Source organism: Lytechinus pictus, chromosome 10 (assembly GCF_037042905.1).
Source record: "Lytechinus pictus isolate F3 Inbred chromosome 10, Lp3.0, whole genome shotgun sequence".
Taxonomy (NCBI): Eukaryota; Metazoa; Echinodermata; class Echinoidea; order Temnopleuroida; family Toxopneustidae; genus Lytechinus; species Lytechinus pictus.
In genome coordinates, this window is record NC_087254.1 from 15,713,919 (window position 1) to 15,732,946 (window position 19,028).

The 19,028-nt window shown below is 37.2% G+C and overlaps 1 protein-coding gene across 2 annotated transcripts in view; it reads left to right on the forward strand.

The window, feature by feature from the left end:
• LOC129269155 (uncharacterized) overlaps positions 1-13,518 on the forward strand; it is a 30,892-nt gene extending 17,374 nt beyond the window's left edge. The window contains exons 10-15 of one of the 2 annotated variants that reach the window (XR_010294819.1): positions 2,239-2,513; positions 3,024-3,127; positions 3,625-3,874; positions 4,681-4,878; positions 10,048-10,891; positions 13,018-13,518. Coding sequence is in view for 1 of the 2 variants with exons in the window: in XM_064105405.1 (XP_063961475.1) it covers positions 2,239-2,513; positions 3,024-3,127; positions 3,625-3,874; positions 4,681-4,878; positions 10,048-10,580 (1,360 nt within the window). In the remaining variant the exon portion in view is untranslated. Of the gene's footprint in view, positions 1-2,238; positions 2,514-3,023; positions 3,128-3,624; positions 3,875-4,680; positions 4,879-10,047; positions 12,139-13,017 lie in introns of those variants that run through there. The other variant, XM_064105405.1, reaches the window with a different exon arrangement.
• Positions 13,519-19,028: the final 5,510 nt, after the last annotated feature.

A 19,028-nucleotide genomic window follows, 5' to 3' on the forward strand; every position in this document is an offset into this window, starting at 1 on the left:
TGAAATGTAAATCAAGAAAATGATGGGTAATTGGATATATTCTTAAATTAATAATGTGAGCGCGAAGTGCGAGCAGAACATTTTCAATATTCTGATCTGAAACTCCACACTGAATGTAAAATGGTTTGAACAGATAAAGAATACTCAGACGAACATAAGAATAAAGATTTGATCAAAATCAGACAAGGAATCACAGTTATTGCATTTTAAAGATTAGCATTATTCCCCACTTGTTCTTTTGTATTTAATTATATAAAATTAGATTTATTCAATATTTTCCTTTCAAGAACCAAAACAGTTGAATTGACAACTGATTTAGTCCATTAGATATTCTTTGTTGCAACTTATTCCATAAGGGAGATATATCATTCATTCTGGTATGAAAAAAATGAAACAATTTTGATTCCACAAGGAACAGCTAGGATAGTGGGGATGTGACAGCAATGATCAGCCCACCTATTAAATATTCATGACGACATGCATATCACCATTTTCATAAAATATTGCTAAACTTTAGAATTAAATAACTTAAGTAATCGTTATCAGATTTTGATAAAATTTATTTATTTTGATAAAATGTATTTGATATAAATATTTTCAGCCCGGAGTACACCCCCCCCCCCAATCAAGCTGCGTATCTGAATAAAACATGCATGCGCGTGTTTAGAGTTAGACCTATAGTATCTGGGCATTCTAAATACATTTTTTATGATAAAAATAAATAATGCGAGCGCGAAGCGCGAGCAGAAAACATTTGATATTCCGATCTGAAAGAGGGTGAATTTAAACACTATTTCAAGTAATGTGTCGGAAAATTCTGAAGGGGGGGGGGTCTACAAAACGTCGTTCATTTTCATTACATATCTGTCATTTATCATACCTACCACTAGATTTCTAGGAGATGCGCTGCCTATATATATGGAAAATAACACACGCAGCACCCCCAAATTTTGGGGGTGCTTCACCCCCGAACACCCCCGATTCCCAGCCCGTAGGGCCATGGGACAGGGCGAAAAAGACTGTGAAATTTGATTTCTATTACTTGTAATTTTTGTATACAATACACGAGCGGTCGGGCGCGCGCTCACTAAATTGATTCGACATAAAACCTGGAAGTTTCAAGTCCAACCACCCCAGTTTGTATCACGTATTGCGCGCGACTACGTCTGTATCGGAGTGCTGCCCCGCTGGAGCTTGATTGAGTCGCGTTATATAGGAGGGATGTTATTGGAATATGTGAAAGACTATGTAAATGATTTGCGATTGTCTGATGTGATAATTATGTACATTATAACATATAAAAAAAAATACAGGGGGAACCTGATTTCGTGGGGGTGCTGCCTATGGAAAATAATACACGCAGCACCCCCAGGATAATTTCTGGGGGTGCTTCAGCACCCCCAGCACCCCCGCTTCTCAGGTCCCTGGGGGGGGGACGGGGGGGGGTCCTGTCCCCCCTAAATTTTTCGTGGGGAGGACGGACCCCCCTACATTTTCTGTTGATAACCTTTTTTTTTTGCTTGTCAATTTTGTCCTGCGGCCCCCCCCCCCCTAAATTCAGGTGGACCCCCTCTAAAATTTTGGTTGATAACCCTTTTTTTTGGCTTGTCCAATCCCAAATCTCCATCCCAAAATTTCAGGTAGACCCCCCCCCCCCCTAAATTTGTTGGCTTCCGTCGCCAATAATGTACTCATTATGTACATTGTACATTTATATGATTCTATTGTGATGTTTATGTACTCATTATGTATATTATACATTTATTTGGTTATATCGTGATTTTTTTTTGGTTTGAAATAAATAAAGCTGAACTTAGATTGCATCTATAAGTTGTTCGTCCATTGCAAGCCATGCGGAGCACAAGTCGAGTAAAGTAAATTCGTAAAATGCGCAACTGATGTAAAGGGAAGCTCCATGAGGAAAAAAAATTGATGTCATTGTCGGTGTCAGTGCAGGCTTGAATCATTCGTCTGCCTCACCGCCTTATATTCGTTACCAGTAGCTCTTAAAATCAAGATGTAAGGCATTTTCATTACCTTCAGATGGTGTACTTTTTGTATTTCGAGAGCTTCTTTTTCAACCCCCCCCCCCCCTCCTCACACAAGCAACGAGTGAGATCGTGATTCAGAAGTACTTGTAAAGCTAATCAAATTTAAGATTTCCCGAAACTCCCAATCAGAGAACAGTCACTTTCCTAACAATTACATTGTACAAAACGTCATTCCTTCTCTGTGCAGTCAAAGATACACGTGGACCATCTACGTGCCTATTACGGGAACCGACACAATAAAATTCACCATCCTTCACGTAGAAGGTAACGCAACTTGCAAGGACGTTGATAACAATTTCGCACTTCTGTCCATCGCTGGCGGCAGTGACGTCGAGAAAACATCCTTCTGTCTCAATGACAATGCAATGGGAGCCGAATTCATGATCAAGGGTACCGAAGCAATCGTCGAGATGATGACGTCAGACTCGGCTGCTTTCGGTTTTCTCCTTGAATACGAAGCATGTAAGTAGAGTTCTGGAGGGAGTGTTTGTGTCTGTACTGCGAAAGAGAAGGGGCGCGGAAGGGGAGGGAATGTAACTTGTTATAAAAAGTACTGCTTAATTTACAATTTACATACTTTTGGTGTTCATTGGGCAGATATGGTTCTATTATGGACCATATAACGAACTGAAACTAGACCAGAATACAACAAACACTTTCAAAATAAATTTCCGATTTTTTTTTAGACAAAAGAAACGTTTGGGATTCTACACGTAAAGCTATGAAGTAAATAAGACGGCTAATAATAGACAAAAGACTAAAGGAGAGGAAGGGGGCAAACAGAGATTAAACAAACTCATATGACAAATATCCCGATGTTAGATTTACGTCTGAATGTAAAATCACATTAAATTGGTACAAAAACGAGGAGAGTTAGAGAGTAAAAACCGTCATTGGGTAAAATAAGTAAAATTGCTCGGTTATGTGAGATGTCTTCACAAATGCTTTTCGATCGATCTCTCTCTGTTTCAGTCTATGATTGCGACAAAGTTTATACAGTTGCACCGGGTGTTGTGACGTCACCAATGTACCCCGAGGAATATCCTAACAGTATATCCTGCACAACACATCTCATGGTAGGTAGATATATCTACAAGTATAGGTGCATGACAAAGTTATCGAAAGGAATTCCAAAAGCTCCAGATTGGATCCTGACTTTAAATATGAATGATCTAACATCCATGTTAGTAATGAATTGTTATGTAAAGGAAATGATCACCACCCTTAACTTATAAAAATTCACGATAAAATAAATCTGAAATATAAACCCTTTTAATCCCCTTTTGAACACATCAAATCCATTTAATTTCAACTCTGCCTATTATTTATATATAAATAATCAAATCCGGTCTTATATCAAACTAGAAAGCGTTACCGTTTGATGAAGTCCTGATATCAGAGAATCCGGCATGTATGGGTCCAATTGTTCATAAAGACTTGTTATCATAATAAATTATCATTTTCTATAACAAATCTAACTATCAGCCAATCAGAGTGAAGGATTTTAATAGCTTTTAAATGTTATTGCAAATATGTTATCTTAACAAGTATATGAAACGTGCCCCTATTTTAGGCTCCAGAAGGTGAGGTGGTGTACTTTAGCTTTGATGAGATGAATGTGGAAGCCCACCCTTCCTGTATATACGACTACGTGGCACTCTACGATGGGCCAGACGAGAATGCACCTCTCGTAGGCTACTACTGCGGCAGTAAGGTCCCGACGACAAGATTCCAGTCCACAGGCCGGGATATGTTCATCAAGTTCTCTTCGGACGGGTCCGTGGTGCTCACAGGATTTAAAGCCATTTTCGACTTTGATATCGGTAAGTAGTACATTTTTGTAGGACGCAACATGACCAGGACGACTGGCTAGTGAGAGAAGTTAGGTTAAGGACGATGTTGTCGGCAATTATTCATGGCCCTGGGAAGTATTTTCCTTGGTGCTGCTGCGTGTATTATTCTCCACATAGGCAGCACCCCCTGTAATTGAGGAGGGTGTGAAAAAATGGGGAAATGTAACGAAAATTACCTACATTTTGTACAGAAACCCCCCCCCCTTTTTTTTGTTTGCTTGTCAAAATTTTCCGGACTTCATTTTGTAGTGAAAACTTTGTTTTTGCTTGTCAAATTTACATCAGCACCCCCAGTCAAAAAATCGTTCCCAGGGCCCTGCAATTATTGCACTTGGAGTTGCACTTCAGTATTACACTTACAATTTGATAGTATTCTTCACCCTTGATTTGCAGAATTTGTTCATTTGTCACTGAAAATGGGGTAAGGGAATACATGTAAGTTCCGAAGGAATACCAACAGGATTCTTCGAAATGAAACATCGAACCTTCGGTTTTATTTCTCATTTAGCGTTTAACAAACTCCTCCACAAATTTACAGCCAATTAAAAAAACACATTATGTTATCTAATGGGCTTAAGGAAATTTCATCCAGACGTTTTAAAACACGATTGCCGATTTATGTACCAACATGACTGGTTCAGGAATGTGCATTATTATTCAAAAGAACATAATTAAAATGAGCCCAAAATTGTAGGTGTCCCAACGTTTCCATTTTGATGAATTTTAAACAAAAATTACACCTTTCCATTTCATTATATTCTTGTATTATATCTTAGCACGCGAACCGACAGCAGACCCTGACATTGCCGTCATCAACTCCCTTGAAAGCGAGCTGTCCGGGTACAAGTTTGGAATGGCAGCAGCCTGTATTTTGGGCGCCCTTCTTGTGATGGTGATATCGGCATCACTCTACACAGTCAACAAGCGTGACGCCATGAACGCCGCCAGAGTGGAAGAGCTCCAAGCAGCCGCGGGTAAGTTCTATCTAGATTTTACAGGATCAACCCTATTAACATCAGGGATCTGCACCAGTGTATCCAGAATGTATGGTCACTGTAGTAGAGTCGCTGTTGTCCCCAGACAATTGGGCCTATGAAATGCTTTGTAGGATCTGATGCTGGATACGCGCCTGATCTGCACTGGCCTCCAGTTCGCCAACGAATATCTTTAAATTTCTTTCTTTTAATTGTATACAATGCACTAATTCGCCAAGTCCCGATATATTTCTGGTAGTTTTTACAAAGCATGAAGCCCACAGACACACCCACAACCAAAACCTGCGCAATTCTTACGATAATTTGCTCCTTCACATCCCCACGAAGATTACTTCGGGAGGTTGTGTGTATTTGCCTGCAGCCCCAAAATTATGGAATGGCTTGCCATGTTTAATTAGATTTTCTCCATCAGTAGAAATGTTCAAACTAAGACTAAAGAGACAATTTTTTCCATTAATTTCCAAACACCTATTCCTTATTTCAAATGTTGTTTTCCAATTATTTCAGAATCCCTTACAGCGCAGAAGGGTATAATGATTATGCACGTATTGTTTGCGCTATATAAATCAGTATATTATTTATTTACCTGTCAGATATCGAGTTCGGGTCGGATGCGCATTTAAAACGAACTTAGAGAACCTAAACATTTTGGCGTTTGTAAAGCTTATAGCAAATAAGTTGAAAACATTATGCTTGAGAAAGTGCAAATTCTCGTGGCGCTATTCAAGCTACTGGCAATATCAGGCGTCTACATGTACTAGGTGTACTCCTACAACCCTTTCTCTCGAATATACAGGCATGTTTTTCCGGAGTTTGTATCATTGACGTTTACTCCTTCAATTAAATGGTTCGAGTCTCATCTATATCCTTAAAGGACAAGTCCACCCCAAAAAAAAAAAAAAAAAATCAAAATCGGATGTAAAATAAGAAAGTTATGACATTTTAAAGTTTCGCTTCATTTCACAAAACAGTTATCGGTCGGTATGCAAATGAGGGAACTGATGACATCACTCACTCACTATTTCTTTTGTATTTTATTATATGAAATATGAAATATTTTGATTTTCTCGTCATTGTCATGTGAAATGAAATTTCATTCCTCCATGAACACGTGGAATTCCATTATTTTAACATTTTGTGCTTCAGGCAAGGAGGTCCTAATCGTCAAATTCGTAAAAATTGAAATATTGTATAATTCAAATAATAAAAAACAAAAGAAATAGTGAGTGAGTGACATCATCGACTCTCTCATTTGGATGTAACTGGCTCGTTCATATACCTATTTTGTTAAAAATAAGCGAAACTTTGAAATGTCATAACTTTCTTATTTTACATCCGATTTTGATGAAATTTTCAGTATTGTGCTTGTCTGATTTTTCTCTATTGATTCAAATCAACATTTTTCTGAGGTGGACTTGACCTTTAAGTTTAGTAAGAAATTTCAAACCACTGGCAACCAAAAACTGATAGTTGGATGAGGCCGACGATTGTTGGCTGAATTCACAATAATGAAATTGATAATAATAAAAATTCAAAGGCAGATCAATTTGAACAGGATTAATGATAGCATCGTTCCAGAACCATTTGTAAATTCAGACAGGAACCGCCGACCAAAAGCGTACGACCGTACTATATAGCACTTGTTTAGGAGTTTTGTAGAAATAAGAAAAGATTGAAGGATGTTTCAAAATGTTCCAAAGGGTAACTTCATTCCATTTTTTTTTGTCTCGCCTGCATAATAATAGCCAATTTTTATAAAGCGCTTTTCCCGGAATGGCTCAAAGCGCGTTACAGCATATTATTACCCCGGTCATTGGATTCATTTCAATCCCGCACGAAAAGTGCACAATTTCCACTCCCTAGGGATCATTCCTCGCATTCATCGCAGCCTCATTATGGCGCTGGCAAAATCAAACATACAATATCTTTCGCATCCTACCGAGTACCCATTTAGCACCTGGGTCGAGAGTGGCAAAGTGTGGATTAACGCCTTGCCGAAGGACGCTAGACCGCGGTGGGATTCGAACACACGACCCTCTGTTTACAAGGCGAGAATCAGAATCACTACACCACGGCTCTTCCACGCCGATCAAAAGCAGCTTTTCCAACCGCGGCGATGGCTGCGTCGTCGACATCAAATCTTAAATAAAGATTAAGTTTTTGAAAAGTCATCATAACTTAGAAAGTATATAGGCATAGTTCATGAAACGTAGACATAATGGTTATCAAGTATTACTCAACATCTCGCAAGAGTTTGATGTCACATTACTAAGGTCAAAGGTCATTTAGGGTCAATGAACTTACACCATGTTGGGGGAATCAATATCAAAATCTTAACCGAAGTTTAAGTTTTTGAAGCTTCATCATTACTTAAAAAGTATATAGGCTTAGTTTATGAAAGGGTAATACTAAATACTCTTTCTGAGTTTCAGGTCAAATGACCAAGGTCAAAGTTATTTAGGGTCAATAAACTTTGGCCATGTTGGGGGTATTTGTTAATTTCCATCATAACTTTGAAATTTTATAGATCTGGTTCATGAAATTTTGACATACTGTAAGAGTAATCACGCATCAGTGAACATCCTGCGTGAGAATCAGGTCACATGACCAAGGTCATTGAACTTTGGCCGTGTTTGTGGTATTTGTTGAATTGCCATCATAACATTGAAAATAATAATACTCAACATTTATAACGCGCTATTCGCTCATGGCCCAAAGCGCTCACAATTTCAGTTAAATTATTCATACAAACAGAAAATCAGAATGACATATTAAATGAAGGCAGTTGCCTAGAACAAAAGAGTTTTGAGGGACTTCTTAAAGGACCCAATGAAATTGAAAATTTATGGATCTAGTTCATGAAATGTGGATATGAGGGTAATCAAGTATCACTGATCGCCTTGCGCAAGTCTTTGGTCACATGATCAAGGTCAAATGTCATTTAGGTTCAGTGAACATAGTATTTTTTCATCATGATATGAATGGTGTATTTTGTGAGTGATTATTCTATAGCCGTTTTCAAAGTAAAGCACAGGGCCATGATAGAATTAGTAATTTTCTCCTTAAACAAATTATACATTTTATTGCACCCCCTCTGACTCATATTTTTAATCTCTCACTCAATACTGGGAAATGTCCAGAGTGCTTAAAAATTGCTAAAGTAAATCCTATTTTTAAGAAAGACAACCCTCATGAAATAAGTAATTATAGACCTATATCGATTCTCCCTAGTATATCTAAAATCATTGAAAAGATTATTTACAAGAGGCTATACAAGTTTTTGGATACACATAATTTATTAAATTCCAATCAATATGGTTTCAGAAAAAGTCATTCAACTGACCTTGCGCTGATTAGATTATATGATAAAATAACAGATTCTATAGCCAATAAAGAACATGTAATAGGGGTATTTATGGATCTATCAAAGGCCTTTGATACGATTGACCACCAAATTTTACTTCAAAAACCTTACTCTTATGGAATTCGTGGTGTTGCTCTTTCCTGGTTTCAAAGCTATTTAACCAATAGAAAACAATATGTTGTATTTAATGATGTTTCTTCAACTTTTCTACCAATCCGATGCGGTGTCCCACAAGGATCGATATTAGGCCCATTACTTTTTTTATTATATATCAATGACTTAACTAATACAACTTCTCTTCTATCGTTTATATTATTTGCAGATGATACTAATATATTTTTACTCACATTATAACCTTAGCACCCTAGTTGACACACTAAATAATGAGTTACTGAAATTATCTTTATGGTTTAAATGTAACAAATTGTCTCTCAATATCAACAAAACTAATTTCATGTATTTTAAACACATACAATCTCATTTAAATGACGTACATTACAACATATGTATAGATAATGTTCCTCTTGAAAGAAAGCATCAAACGAAGTTTTTGGGTGTCGTCATTGACGAAAATTTAAATTGGAACGAACATATACGCCATATAATAACTTATATTTCTTGGAATGTTGGTATACTATATAAATTAAAGAAATGTATTCCTTGCAAAACACTTGCGTTGCTTTATAATTCATTGATTTTACCGTATATAACGTATAGCAATTTAGTATGGGCCACAACAAACAAAACAAAAATAAATTCTATTTGTACCGGTTCACAATATTTATCTCACTCCAAACCATTATTTTACCAATTAAAAACTCTGACATTATTTGACATTAATACACTACAAAGTTTATTGTTCATTTTCAAGTATTTAAATGGGATGCTACCAAATTCATTTCAAAATTTTTATACTTTGAATAAAACCATTCATGATTTCCCCACCCGTAATTCCTCTAATTTACATTTAGTCAATCCAAAACTACGTATTGCCCAGAGATCCGTAAGACATCATGGTCCTGACCTTTGGAATCCTCTCCCAGACTCAATTAAATCCTTTTGCTCCCTACACTCATTCAAAGCTAAAGTTAAGGTCATGTTACTATCGGAATATGTAAAATAAACTTTCTTGTGTCATAATCATGTTCTAATATTCCGTTTCCATCATCATTAACATTATTTCCACCACCACCACCACCGTCACCACTATCATCATCATCATCATCATCATCATCATCTTCATCATCTTCATTTGTCATTATCATTATTATTTTTTTTTTTACTTGATTATATATATTATAGCAATTTTTGGCTTGTTAGATTTTGTTCTTCTCTTTTTTTATATTATACTTAATTGATACTTTAATAATTTGTTATTGTCCATTCTGCTCATAATATGATTATATGGTTAAAATATGTTTCGGTTTGTCATATTTTTCAAGCATTTTTTTGCTTACTATGGCAATCCATCTTCTGCTATTAATTTTATGCTAAATGATTTATACCTGATTTATTGTCAATATATGTTTGTTACATTTATGTTATATTATATTGTTATGTAGAAGAAAAATAAATTCAATTCAAATCAAATCAAATCAAAGTCAGCACTGCTGCTATATCGAATCGCGTAATCCAGGCGAGACTGCCAGAGGCGCTCCACTTGTTTAATCAATCGGATGCCATGAATCTAGTTAAGTTGTATCGAAGTTTTATTGCATTCTTCCTAACTAACACTAGGATTATAACAAATGGAATTTGAAAATGTATCTTGTTATTTTTCACAGAGGAAACAAAGCCTGGTTACCACAAAATCGAAGATGAAGAGGAAACTGACAACCATTACGCACGGATTACTGACAACCACAAGACTAACAGTATCCCAAAGTCAAAAGGTAGCCATGGAACCCAAGCTAACAAGGCTGCTATCATAGCCGAGACCGGACACGTTGCCCAAGAGAAAGCAAATGGGGATGTCAACAGCAACGTCAATGACGACGGAGGCGTCATCAACAAGGGATTCACTAATGACGAGGGCCTAGCCGAAGAGGCTGCCGCCGCCGTGGCTGCTTTTGATGCGGCCGTCGTCGAATCGAACGAAGGTGCGCTGGACGACACAGAAGGAGATAACGCCGGGTACCAGACCATCATCGTCGCTGCCGACGTCACCCCTCAGCCAAAGGAGAATACGGAAAATACCTTCCCGCACCCACCACCAGCTGATACTAGTAGTGTACCACCACCACCAGAAGAGACGCCGCCACCACCCCCTCCAGAGGCTGATGGTGCACCTTACGACGAAGAACGCTCAGCGCTGTAGAGCACTTAAGTCGAACCAACCATCGACTCGGATCGGCGCAAATGTGGGGGCGCTGTGCAAAACACTTCTGAAACTGCTTAATCATATGAGGGTTCTACTTCTTGCATTTTCACATTGGAGTTATATCAGCCTATTGTTAAACGAAAATGGCACGCCCCCTGTAATGCGATTAATGCTAGTCTTCCAAAAGATAAAAAGGACCCGAGCCCATATTCTCCATGCGATGCTGTAAAGCTTCTTGTCGATTGATAGGATATTGTATAAATTGACAACTATACGCTTGGTGAATTTAATGAATATTTGCACGAGTTGTTATTATGGTTTTGAATTACTTTATTCACTCTCCAGTGGAATGTAGGATGCTCGAATGGCATAAATTATCGCCATCGAGTATCCAATTTTTGAAAACGGTTATACGATTAATAACATTAAGAAAGGATATCGTGATGATAATGTTAAACAAATATAACAATAAAATAACGGAATATAATGTATACATACAAATATTAATAAAAATGAATTAAATTCCGATCGTTTGCAACTAATGCCTCTTTGAGGATCCAAAAATGGTGTTATCATATTAATACTAATTAGGGGTTTTTGCTCCACGATGAATGATGGATTCAAGAACACAGAAAATGTATTTATGACAAAGCTGTCTTTGTTGAAAATCGGTGAATCAAAGTTTCGCCCTAGACTCTGGAGTCTTGACAAGTGAGATATTTGCAAATCTTCGTCATCTCACATCTGAGAATCTTCATGATCTTACGACGATCAGCTGTCCCTTTTCACCAACTTTCGACAAAGACCTCCTAGCTGTTCATTGTGATTTTCTATGTTGTTGAATCCATCCCCGTCGCGATCGTAAAAACCCCCGACCGTCTTCGTCACGAAAACGTGACAGTTATAGAATTCTCTCGTATTTCACTCTGGTGAACCTTACCTGGAGGCCGTTTCATAAAATTTTTTGTAAGTTAAGAGCTACTTTGAGAACGACTGGTCACTGGTGACCCCTTCATACGCGCTAAACCATCGCCAATTCAATATACCATTTACCACAAGAAAGGATCACCAGTCATTTTAAAGTCGCTCTTAACTTACGAACAGCTTTATGAAACACCCACCTGTAAATATTAGAGATATGTCTAGACCTATGTAACTCGTCCACTGTCAGGATTCATGTCACAATTGAAATGGTGGTCTTAATCGTGGAACATATCATAGCTCGTGTCAGATCATATCAGATCAGAAGTAGAAATTGTAGGATCGTATTTTTTTTTAAAGGTTCAATTTTGGTGGCGATCAGCTACGAAAAGCCAATTGTGGCGTTCGTATCATATTGCAAGACAGTGGGAAGGAAACTCCAAATAGGACACATTTTTTCAAACAAATACCAATGCTTTGTCTTTCTTGGGCTAAATAAATGATATACTACTCACTTATTCCGGACTATTATTTCACAGAGGCGACTGAAAGAGTGAAAGCATAAACATATCTTATTTCAAAACCTATCATTAAATTTTCATTGATAAAATATTGTATATTTGCCTTATATTTGAAAACAAATCGAGAAAAGCAATCACCATTTTCTGTATGTGTACATATACAACAAAAGAATATTGTATATAAATATATATTTCTTGTTTATCACCTGTTTAATTAATAAAGGAAAATTACCGCGTCGGGCCAAAGTGTTGATGCAGCACTCTCCCTCTCGGAGTTTCGAATACTCCGCAGGGATGGAGAATGTTCATGACTTGTCTGGATAAACCTGATTCCAATGACGGGGCAATGCTATTCATGAAATATGTCTATGTATATAGAAATTTATGATAACCGCCATCGATATGCAAATTAGCTAGTACTATCTCAAACAAGGAATGGCTACGTCCAACCTAATTCATAGAGGTTTGAATTAACAGAATGGGCGATTTCATTTTCAAGTCCGGTTTTGGCGTTGGTGTCGGTGTTATAGAAGCACAATTTGGACTGTGTTTCCTTTTCTACCTCCAAAACCTATTCTGAGTTTACACAAATGATCCAGGGGGCTATTTCATAAAGATTTAAGTATGACTTAGAGTCGCACTTAAATGCCGACGTGTACGTGGTTTGCAACGCGTAATCTTATTGATCAATGCGGTCATGCCTTTTATACCTTATGCAACCAAGCATTTAAGTGCGACTTTAAGTCATACTTAAATCTTTGAGATGCACCCCCCCCCCCCTAGGTCCTAGATCAGAATATTGACATTTCAACCCCTAGTGAGTGAGTAACATTTCAGGAGGGTGTTTCATAAAGCTGTTCGTAAGTTAAGAGCGACTTTAAGAACGACTGGTGATCCTTTCTTTTGGTAAATGCTATACACCATTGGCGAAGGTTTAGCGCGTAAGAAAGGTTCACCAGTCGTTCTTAAAGTCGCTCTTAACTTACGAACAGCTTTATGAAACACCCACCAGGACCATAAAGTGGTGTGTCGCTGTTGCTAACGTAAGCAAATGACCGACACCAAGACATAACGGTCAACACTTCACTTGAAATGGCAGAATGAGAAGAGTCAAACATAATAGTGCACATTTTTATCAAAGTTGATTCAGAAAAAGAATCATTTAGTGATTATGCTAGCATATGGCGTCAGAAAAAAATCTTAATTTTTTAACATTCTCCACCAATGTGTTTTTTCCTTTTTTTCTGCAATTTTTTAAATAAACTTTTTGTCAGGGTAAACTTCCCCTTTAAAGTCATACTAGAGTTCTGACTTGTTTCGAAATTAGCCACTATATGTTCATAATATTAATATTCTACACATCGTTACTGATACTTATATTTTCCTCATTTCACATTATGTTATATGATACAAAAAAGCGAGAAAATAATAGTATGAAATATGTTATCGTACCATCTGTGTTATGTATAATAAATGTTTCATGATGCAATCTAGATTTTATTTGTTCTAAATGGTACCGCCTCTTCTTCTGCTTGTCAAGAAATATATTACTATGATGAAGTTTGACTTTACCAATATTATGATTATAACATTGTGCATTTTATCATTATTGATCTCTAACTCATTAGCAGAGCGATTTGTATAAAGCGCATAGAGTAATTTTAATTGATTATGCGCTATATAAGTGTTAATTTATTATTATCATTAGCATTTGACATCTATATGGGAAAATGATTGGTTCTTTTTTATCATGGGAAAAGAAAACGTATAAACACTGGCGTAAAAAATGGGGGGAGGGATGGCGGCCATGGACCCCCTAATTTTTCACGACCAAGGGAACAAACGAGAAAAAGAAAATAAAACGAAAAAAGGTGAAATGTACATGTATGTAGCACACTTTTTTGTATTAGAAAGGTAAAAAATGTGCTAACTAGCTCGTTTAGCTCGCTCGTAGTTTGTTAGGAATGTTAACCGATACGTCGTTGGGACAATTATATCTTTATATGACGCGTCGTATATAAAGATCGATTTATTTCGGCATTCCCTCAACTCCACCATGATACCACGGATGCAAAAGCCGTGAGTAGAATACAGTATTTCATTTCATTTTTCATTTATTTTCATATTTCTCTTGAGATTTGATTGACATAAAAATAAAGCAGCAACAATAATACATAACTATTTAATTATAAACAACTGAGAAGTTTACAATTACATAACATAAAGATACAATCAGTCGAGGTATAAGGTAAAAAGCTTAATTTTAGTCAAAGAAATATGATGGGGCCTACATAAAAGCAAGTTTGTAAAACTGCTGGTAAAGTGAAGTAAATATATAAAAGGGGAAACTGTCACCACACTGGTATCGTTTATTTGTTTTCAATTTGTATGCATAGAAACAAAGAAGAAAACTGCAGGGAACAGACCACGGAAGATTATTGTTAGTCTGCAGAGACAGACATTTGGTTTTCGCAATTCGAATAGTGCCTAAATAATGCATAGTCTGAAGAAATTAAACTAGATTCACTATGTACTGTGGCTGGCTCTACCATTTTATTTGACACAGAGTCTTTGGAGTCTAGTCTTCACTTTAGACCTGTTATTGGTCAAATTGTCCAATATGAAAAACCAAAAGCTAGGAAAATTAGCCATCTAAAAAAAAAACACGAAAAACAACAGTATATTTGACTCATTTTCTGGACAGCTTCAACATTTTACCGATATTAGACTTGTCATACGTGAGTGAACCCAACTTAAAATCATATTTTCGCAAAATTCTCCGCAGCTTTCATTGACTTTCTACGACATGCTATCAAAAACCTGTGTGGATTATTCTTGATCAATTTTGACAATTCATATCACAACTTCAAAGCTGATGAATTGGCTTTTTTAACATGTTTGAATTTAATAGTTATTTCAAAATTCAACATGGGTTTTGTGGCGTTGCGTCAGAAATGTTCTCTTTATAACTATCCAAAAGGAAAAAAGAAACGCAATTTGTTTCAATTGCCAGCTCGCGAAGAGAAAAAACATGTTTATTTCTTCGTCTTTTTTTTATTTCCCTCCTCCTCCTCCTCCTTCTTCTTCATCCTCTTCTTCTCCTTCTTCATCATCTTCTTCTTCTTCTTTTCCTTTTTCTACATATCGTTCTCCCCTCTTTTTTTTTAGCATGAGTAAAAAAAATGCGTACCCTATTTTTTCGGCGACCGGCCCTTGTCCCACTATCCACACCCTGCGTCCGATGTTTCCCATCTCTATCGATTTTTTAAATGTATGACCTTATTAGGTCACCCCTTTATTTTTTTATTTATCTATTTATTTAATATTTATTCATTTATTCATACAAGCATATTCCATAAATCGCTTAAGTACATTATACATATAATGCACGCATATAAGCACGTGTATGCAGGGTCAATTAATGATATCCATTTGGCGTATCGAGCACATCTATGCTTGAGTTCATTCTATGCACAAGAATGCGTGCATTGTTTGTTTTATACACCCCCTCCCCCATGTTACTGAGTTGCCCCGAATGCTATATTTGATCTAAATTATAGATCTAGAATTAAGTGCAGACCTCGCACTATCCTGTACTCTGACGTCAGAGTGCAGGATAGTGCATTTGGTATGACGTCAGAGTGCAGGATAGTACATTTGGTATGACGTCAGAGTGCAGGATAGTGCATTTTGGATGTGATCCGCTTTGGACCAATCAGATTACAGAACATTCTTGGGAGTTGTATAATTCAAAATAAATAATTTCAATTGAAAAATACATCTGCATTAAGTAAACATATTTTATATGTACAGTATATGAATTAAATGAATAAAGCGGGGGGAGGGGGGGGGGGGGTCTTCTGAAAAGCAAAGCCTTTATAAGATGTAGATCCCCGGTCGAAATTTTATAGAAGGGTAATATGTTTAAAACTGGGTAAAAAAATCGGCAACATTGTATAAATTTATATATAGAAAAAAAAAACTCTGTGACACTTATGTATTTACACTATATACAAAATATTCACATGTACATATTGACTTTGAAATAATCAACACTACCGTGGATAAGTAACAGTGATATTTGATTGAAAATCAATAAGAATCAAGAACAAATTTTTTGATGAGTGATATAGTTCGGTTTTTTGTACTGTTTCTTGAATAAATTAAAAGTCAGCTCGGCACATTATCCAAAGACATTGTTGTGTATATTTCGGGCAATGAGCTAATGTAAAAAAATGCAAGTTTCACTGATTTTAAGTGAAGTATATTCCCTATACTCTCTAAAAAGTGTGTAGCTTAGCAAACTAGCTGCCACACCTAGTTGAGTTGAAAGGTTGATTTTACCAAAGAGGCTCGATAGCTCAGTCGGTTTTGAGCGGGAATTTCGTACTCCGGTGATCCGGGATTCAATTCCAACTTAGTGCGCCAGTGCCCTTTGGTAAGGCATTATTTAACCTCCTTACCAGGTCCCTCGGAGACGACCTTAAGCCGTCGGTCCTCTGGTCGCTTGCTTACAAGCATGAATGCTTTCTTAGCAATCAGGGAAAAAAATCACCACCACGAAGAGCGGCAAATTCCAAAAATATTTTAATTCCAATAATGTATTATATTCTTTATTTATCGTAGACTTCAGAACGGTTTTCAAAGGAAGGGGAAGCTGTGTATCACCAAATACGATATGGGTGGGGAGTCTACACAAGGCTCGTGTTAAAAGTCAGCTCGGCACATTATCCAAAGACATTGTTATGTATATTTCGGGCAATGAGCTAATGTAAAAAAATGCAAGTTTCACTGATTTTAAGTGAAGTATATTCCTTATACTCTCTAAAAAGTGTGTAGCTTAGCGAACTAGCTGCCACACCTAGTTGAGTTGAAAGGTTGATTTTACCAAAGAGGCTCGATAGCTCAGTCGGTTTTGAGCGGGAATTTCGTACTCCGGTGATCCGGGATTCGATTCCAACTTAGTGCGCCAGTGCCCTTTGGTAAGGCATTATCTAATTTAACCTCCTTACCGGGTCCCTCGGAGACGACCTTAAGCCGTCGGTCCTCTGGTCGCTTGCTTACAAGCATGAATGCTTTCTTAGCAATCAGGGAAAAAATCACCACCACGAAGAGCGGCAAATTCCAAAAATATTTTAATTCCAATAATGTATTATATTCTTTATTTATCGTAGACTTCAGAACGGTTTTCAAAGGAAGGGGAAGCTGTGTATCACCAAATACGATATGGGTGGGGAGTCTACGCAAGGCTCGTGTTAAAAGTCAGCTCAGCACATTATCCAAAGACATTGTTATGTATATTTCGGGCAATGAGCTAATGTAAAAAAGTGCAAGTTTCACTGATTTTAAGTTAAGTATATTCCTTATACTCTCTAAAAAGTGTGTAGCTTAGCGAACTAGCTGCCACACCTAGTTGAGTTGAAAGGTTGATTTTACCAAAGAGGCTCGATAGCTCAGTCGGTTTTGAGCGGGAATTTCGGACTCCGGTGATCCGGGTTCGATTCCAACTTAGTGCGACAGTGCCCTTTGGTAAGGCATTATTTAACCTCCTTACCGGGTCCCTCGGAGAGGACCTTCAGCCGTAGGTCCTCTGGTTGCTTGCTTACAAGCATGAATGCTTTCTTAGCAATCAGGGGAAAAAATCACCACCACGAAGAGCGGCAAATTCCAAGCGTTCTTATTTCCCATAAGCACTAATAAGCAGAAGAGGAGGGGGGGGTGATTATTTTGAACAAATGCTAATATCGCCTCAAAATGTCACATTGGTCGGTTAGCAAAGAACTGGAAACGCAAAGAGTTCATCGCGGGCCCATTTCATAAAACTTGTTAGCTACTGAAATCATTCGACTTAAATGGCTGATAGTGAATTTGTTATAGAAGTTGAGCATTAATTGTATTAGAGAGTCAAAAGGGGCCTAAGCTGGGTCATTTTGCCTCCGACGAAGATTCTGCTAGGATCGAAAGCTTAGGCCCCTTTTGACTCTCTAATTTACACCATTTGCTCTCTTTTATTAGATAAGCAGTTTTCAGCAGCTTTTTTCTGCCATTAATTGTATTAACAGTTCTTCGTGAAATGGGACCCCGGTCCCTCCTTAGGCATCTCTAAACTTTCAGAGTGAGATTTGCGTGGTTATAGGACCCTTTCACACGTGAATCTTAAATCATCATCGTAATGATGATTGCAATTTGTCTTTAGAATCATCGGACCTTTCACACGCTCACTCTTAAACTGTGATTTGAATGGAATGTAACTGGAATTCACCCCCGGAGTAGAATTTGAATTCGTGACTGTGATCATGTTTTAGTTTGGTTTCACACGTGCTGAAATTCGTCATTAGCCTTATTTTGTTCACTGGAGTCACCATTCAAATTGCGATATTTTTTTAACCGTGTTAAAGGGCGGTTAGTGAATTTGATCTCTTAATTCTAAAGAAGACGCATAGTCCAAAAGACGCACAGTCCAAAATTGGATCGAAGGTTTCAATCGAATAAGACTGAATTCTAAATCCATTAGATTGAACACTTAAATCCAACTTTGGATTTGTCCCTGATAATGATAATAATAATACTCTTATATAGCGCACAATAAACTGAAAGTTTCTCTATGCGCTTTACAATAAAGGAAACAAAATACATATGATACAAACAAAGAAAATAGACTTGTGAATTACGGAATTACTTAATATTTAAGCTTACAATTATTACCTATACTTCACCTAGTTATGAGTTTCGGAAAAGATGGGTTTTGAGTAAGGGTGCCTGTCTGATATGTAGGGGTAATTTGTTCCAAAGGGTTGGTCCAGCTACAGCAAATGATCTGCTACCATAAAAGCTTGTGTGGGTTTTGGGAATTTGAAGAAGTACTTGTTTGCTTGATCGAAGGTTACGGGATGGGTTATAATCGCAACCTATTTCAAACTGAGGAATTTAGAGAAAAGGTACCATTATTAGCTCTTTGCATTAATATAATTTATTGTGCCAACCCCCTCTATAGTAAATCCTA